Source organism: Myotis nattereri (genome assembly GCF_964212035.1).
Source record: "Myotis nattereri genome assembly, chromosome: 5".
Taxonomy (NCBI): domain Eukaryota; kingdom Metazoa; phylum Chordata; class Mammalia; order Chiroptera; family Vespertilionidae; genus Myotis; species Myotis nattereri.
The window spans coordinates 110047069-110052560 of NC_138080.1; the positions used below are offsets into that span (position 1 = coordinate 110047069).

At 65.0% G+C, this 5492-nt stretch overlaps 1 protein-coding gene across 1 annotated transcript; it reads right to left on the reverse strand.

Moving 5' to 3' along the window:
- Positions 1 to 567: 567 nt before the first annotated feature.
- Positions 568 to 4318, reverse strand: UNCX (UNC homeobox; the record flags this gene model as incomplete). The annotated part of the gene is made up of 3 exons (XM_081090665.1): positions 568 to 1735; positions 3634 to 3809; positions 4051 to 4318. The coding sequence occupies 3 exons, from the start codon at positions 4316 to 4318 to the stop codon at positions 638 to 640; spliced, it is 1542 nt and encodes a 513-aa protein (XP_080946791.1). The 3' UTR covers positions 568 to 637.
- Positions 4319 to 5492: the final 1174 nt, after the last annotated feature.

The window sequence follows — 5492 nt, forward strand, 5'->3', positions numbered from 1 at the left end:
GCCCAGCGGCCGGCCCTGGCAGCCCCCGGCGCCGTCACCCCGCGCTGCGCGCCCCGGCGTGTGCCAGTGCGAGGGGGTGCGCGCGGGGGCGCGTGTGCTGGTGCGGTGTGGGGGGCACCGGGCAAGGGGGGGTAAGCGAAGGAGGGCAGGAGCGGGGGAGCTGCGGCTGCATAAATTTGTTCAATCAGAAAACACAAACACACACGCGCACACAAAAGGAGGCATTAAGCGCAGACCCTGGGGGAGGTGAGGGGCCTCGCCCTGCCCCGCCCTGGGGGGGGGGAGCAGGGGCTATGGAGGGGGAGGGACACCCGAAATTTGAAAAAGATGGATGGGAGAGCTTGCGTTTGACCAGCTTTATTTATTAAAAAAATGGTACATATATAAATATTCTTAGACATTTTTGCATTTTACAAGGCTGAGGATTCTTGTTGTGGGTTTTGGGGGACTATGGGTTAGGTTTTCTTTTTCCTCCCTTGAGAGGAGGAGGGTCTCACCCCAAGTCCTGCTGTTGCTGACTAGGTCCAAGCTGAAGGGGGGAGGAAAAAGCAGTGTTTCTAAGCCGATCACCTGATTGCCGTGAGTCGGAGCCGAGCCCCTGCGGTGCAGCTGAGCTCCTCTAGGCCTCCGGCCGCCCTCAGTCCATGTCCACCTCCTCACCATCCAGGGCGCTGGCTACTGCCGCGGCACCTGGCTCAGGGGCCCCGGCCCCACAAATGGCTGGTTCCCCCGCGGGGCTGGGCACCCGTGTTCCAGGCCTTCCAGGCCCGGGGGACTGCGGGAGCGGCGGCGGCGGTGGGGCCACTGGACAGGCCCCCGTGTCCGAGCAGTCCCCGCCGCCGCCCTCGGCCACAGCTGGGTCCCGGAAAGGGGCTCCTGGGGAGGCGACACCGTCGGCCGAATCCGGAGCGCCGCTGGGCCCAGGGAAGACCCCGAAGCTGGCCTGGGCAGGCGGCGCGGGTGGCGCGGTGGGCGCGGGCGGCGCATCCTTGGGCGCTGCCTCGGGACCCGCACCGCCTCTGAGCGCGGCCTGCGGCACCAGGAAGCCGACCGGCTGCGTGATGGGGTAGAGCAGGAAGTGGCCCTTGCCGATGAGGGTCCGCGGCGCGCACGGCAGCCCTGGCGCGAAGTCCAGCCCTGCGGCGGCGGCGTTGGCCGGGGCTTTCCGGCGCGGCGGCGAGTCGGACAGCAGACTCTCCACGCTGAACGGGCTGGCCTTGGGCAGGCCCGCAGCGCTGCGCTCCGCCGCCGCCGCCGCCGCCCCGGGCGCACACGGGGCCGGGTCCTTGTCCAGGGGGCGGCCTAGACGCGGCTGCGGGCCGGCGCCGCTTCTTTGGCTCGGGTAGAAGGCAGGGTCGCAGGTGCCCGGGGCGGGCGGCTCGCCTGGCGGCGCGGGCGCGGAACCGGAGCCGGCACTGTGCCCGGGGGCCGTGGCCGCTGCGCTGGGCGGCTCCGGCGGCTCCGGGGACAGGCCGCTGTCGCTGTCGGAGCTGGGCGCGCTGTGCGCGGACAGGCCGCCCGGCGAGTGCAGGTGGCGGCCCTGGCTCTTCAGCAGCTTCTTCTCGTGCTTGCGCTTCTTCTTCTCCATCTTCTCCAGCTCCTTCCGCGCGATCTCCTCGGGGTCCATGGGCTCCCCGCTGCATGTGGTCGGGTGCGAATTGTGCGCCGGCCGCCCGGGGCCCTTCTTCGTGTTCTCCTTCTTCCTCCACTTGGCTCGGCGGTTTTGGAACCAAACCTAGAGCAGCCAGGTGGGAAAAGGAAGGCGCGATGAGCCCGAGCCGCAGGCTTGCTGGGGCGGTGGGCCTCCCCTCTCCCCCAGACAGGCCTGCACAACCTCGGCTGGGCCAGACTCGGCCAGGGGGCAGAAGCCAAGTCACATGGCCAGGCCAGCCCGGAGCTGGGTGTCGGCACTCAGGATGCAGGTTGTTCCAAAGGGCATCTTTTCCACCCAGAGGAGGTAGAGCAGGCCCCTTGCCAGCTCCCACTCTAGCTCCTCACCTCAGGAACTGGGAGCTGCCCCTTCCTTGGGCAGCGCCAGCCCGGCCCCTGACCAGGGGCATCGGGTTCCTGGTCTGGAAGGAGGTAGAGAGCAGGGGCGGCCTTGCCCCTCCTGACTTCTCATAGCTCCTGTTCTAAGCAGCTTGCCTGGCCTGGCGATGCCCGTCTGACCGAGGACACCAGGCGGCTGGTCTGTGCGCTCACACACCTGTCTTCAGGCCCCGGGAGACTGAGTGGAAGCCCAGATTTCGGCCTTTCCCATGAAGGGAAGCCTGGATGCTTCTTCCAGAAGGGCCTGGGGAGCTGAGCCCAACTGGGGGAGGGGGAAAGGGGAGTTTCAGTAGCCTCCCCGCGCCCCCCACACACTCACACCCTTCTCCTGGAGCCTTCAGGCCAGGGCTCCGAAACAGGGCCCTCCAACCAGCTCGCTTGGCTTTGGGGTGGGGTAGGGGAGGCAGGGAAGCAGGAGCCAGCTGCCTCTCCCACTCTCTCTTCAGGCCTGGTCCTTGGGGAGCTCGCTGGACTGGGGGGAACGCAGCCGGGAGCCCGGCTCCAGCACAGCACAGCCCCAGCCCCGGCTCAGGTTCCGATTCTTTGTTGCGGCCACAGGGAGCCCAGGCCACTGCAGCCTGTCGGTGCCACGGTGTGGGTATGAAGTTGCAACCTCTCCACAATTGTAACTGCCTTTTCTCCCACACACCTTCTTAAAATACTTTTTTTGAGGGTGCAAACTCGGCTGCACGGTCACCAGGATTATTCATCACCGTGTTAGGGAGAAATGTCATCAGAACACTCAGGAGAAATCCCACAGAGGATTTACAAACCAAAGGGCCCTGAGCGGAGGCCACGCACAGGACCAGGCACTTGTTAGGGTTCAGACAAAGCTGTCCCTGCAGAGCCGGTCTGGCCAGCCTTGCCTCTGGCCGGTGCCCACACGGCCCCCCGCACTCACCACCACAACGATTTCTGTACTTCAGGGAAACATCTAATTATGCACAATTCATCTTGAATAAAGAATCCACCAAAATGACGCTGTATTTTTAAAAAGAATACCACTGGTAGTCTCCGAATAAAAATCAAATTCCGGGAAAAGAAAAAAGAAAAAGATATAACGGACATTATATAACGGACACCTTTCCCCCCCTCAAACTGTTTAATTGTTTAAGTTTCTGCCCCATCCTGCAAAGCAATGACTAAATACCTGTTTCCCTCTGAGTATTTTACAGGCTGAAGGTAAACAAACAAACGCTTCCGCTGCAGGCTGGGCACAGAGCCCTTCGGCGGGTGCAGCAAGGGTCTGCCTTCTCGCATCTCCAAAGCCGCCGGCCGCGCGCCCACACAAGCCTCCGCCACCTCCTGCCTCGCGGCCGCCAGAACCCGCCACGCGGTTCCCCGGTTGGGACGCAGCTGCTGTTCTCGCTACTTTGGGGCGGCCGCCGGCCCCTCCCGAGTCGCCTCGACTTTTAGGGGATCCCACCTGCATCCCCAAGAGACCCTGAGCCTCAGAACACCCAACGCCACCGCCACCTCCCCGCCGGCGAGCGCCAGACGGGCTCGGAGCCGGCGCAGCTCCGCCGAGAACAAAGGCGGCGCGCGGGCCCGGGCGGTGCTGCTCGGGGGGGACGCGCTCTTTACCTGAACGCGGGACTCGACCAGGTCGAGCCGCAGCGCCAGCGCCTCGCGCATGAAGACGTCGGGGTAGTGGCTCTCGCTGAACGCCTTCTCCAGCTCCTCCAGCTGCCAGCCGGTGAAGTTGGTGCGGGTGCGCCGCCGCTTGCAGCCCGGGCTCTCCTTGTCCGGGTCTCCCGCGTCTGCAGGGAGCACAGGACGCTGCGGCTCGGCCCCGGCCCGCGCCAGGCCCGCCCGCCGCGCTGCTGCCCGCCGCCACCCTGGGCCGATCCACCGAGAGCGCGGCCACCACCCCGGGCGGGCGCCGGGCGGGACCCAGGCGGCCAGCGCCGCAGCCCCCGCAACGAACTCCTCCGCCTCGCAGCGTCCCCTGCCCCCGCCGCCCCGCCCCGGCCCGCTCCCGCTCCCGCTCCCCGCGCCTACCCGACAGCTTGAAGGGCTGGCTGTCGCCGCCCACCCCGCAGGCCGCCGGCAGCAGCGGCGTGGGGTTGACCACCGAGGCGGCGGCGGCGCACGAGCCGCTGAGCAGGCCGTCGATGGAGAAGGGCACCGCGGCGGCGGCGGACTGCAGCTGGTGGCCCGCCAGCTCGTACACGTGGTGGTGGCCCAGCGGGTAGGGGAAGCCCACCACGCCGCCCAGCGAGCCCCCGAACTGGGCATGCGGGTGCTCCAGGAGGCGGCCGTCCATCATCTCGCGCGGGGGGCCGGCGGGGCCGGCGGCGGGGCGCGGGGGCGCGGGCCGGGGCCGGGCTGGGCCAGCGGCGGGAGGCGCGGGCGGTGGCGGCGCGGACAGGGACCCGGAGCCCTACACATGCTTCGCCCGCGCGCGGCGCTTTACTTTATCAACATCAAGCTCCCGATAATTAGCCGCGGCCCGGGGAATTTGGGACCAATAAGAAGCGCTAATCGGCTCTGACGTCACAGGCGTGCTGGGTGCAAGGAAACGTTTTCCATATCGATTGCTAATTATACCTGACATGCACCTCAATAAACAGTATCAGGAACTGTCACAACAAGACCGGGGAGGGGGCCACAGGGCGGGAGGGGCGCGGGCGCGGGGAGCAGCCGGGCAGGGGCCCCTGGCGAGCCCCCACTTCAGTCCCCGCCGGCCCAGCCGCGCCTCCCCGCCACCGGCTCCCGCCCCTCCGCAAATCACTAATAGATTTCCCTTTAAAACATCCACCGCGTGCTGTGGGGATTTTTCACCAGAAATGCTGTACTCTCTGAACCTTTAAAGTGATGTTGCTCCAATTACAGAGAGACATTGAGCGGCAAATAGACTGATCCAATAATAGGAGATTCATCATCCGCTCTTTCCGAAACTGTCACATTGAATTTAAAACTACAAGGGCTTCTCCTCTCCGCTCCGCTCCGGCTCCAGGCGGCCGGGAGAGGGGGGAGGAGGGGGGGAGGAGGAGGGAGGCCTGAGACTCCCAAAGAGGAGTCTCCTGCAGCAGCAGCCCTGTCGGTAGAGGCATCTCAGTGCCCTCTGGTTGACTGGCAGCGCCCAGTCTATACGAGCAGAGAGGGGTGGCTGAGGAGGCCCCTGCCCTGCCTCACCCAGGGGGTGAAATGGCCCCAGGAAGAGGGACAGGCCGGGGGGAGGGAAAGGAACTTTGGGGTGGCAGCCAATCAGGCCCCCAACACACATGGAAAAAACACACAACAAAAAAACCCCCAAACATCTCGATTTGACTCTAAAGAATAAGGCCAAGGTACCCAACCCATTGATTGTAATTAACTTCCGTTCGCAGACAAGTGTCACTCCCTTCTCCACTATAAAATATTGATAGACTCAAAGCTAAATCACGGAGGACACAGTCTTAAATAAGCAGCAAGTGAGGGCCGTGGCAGAAGGGAGAGAT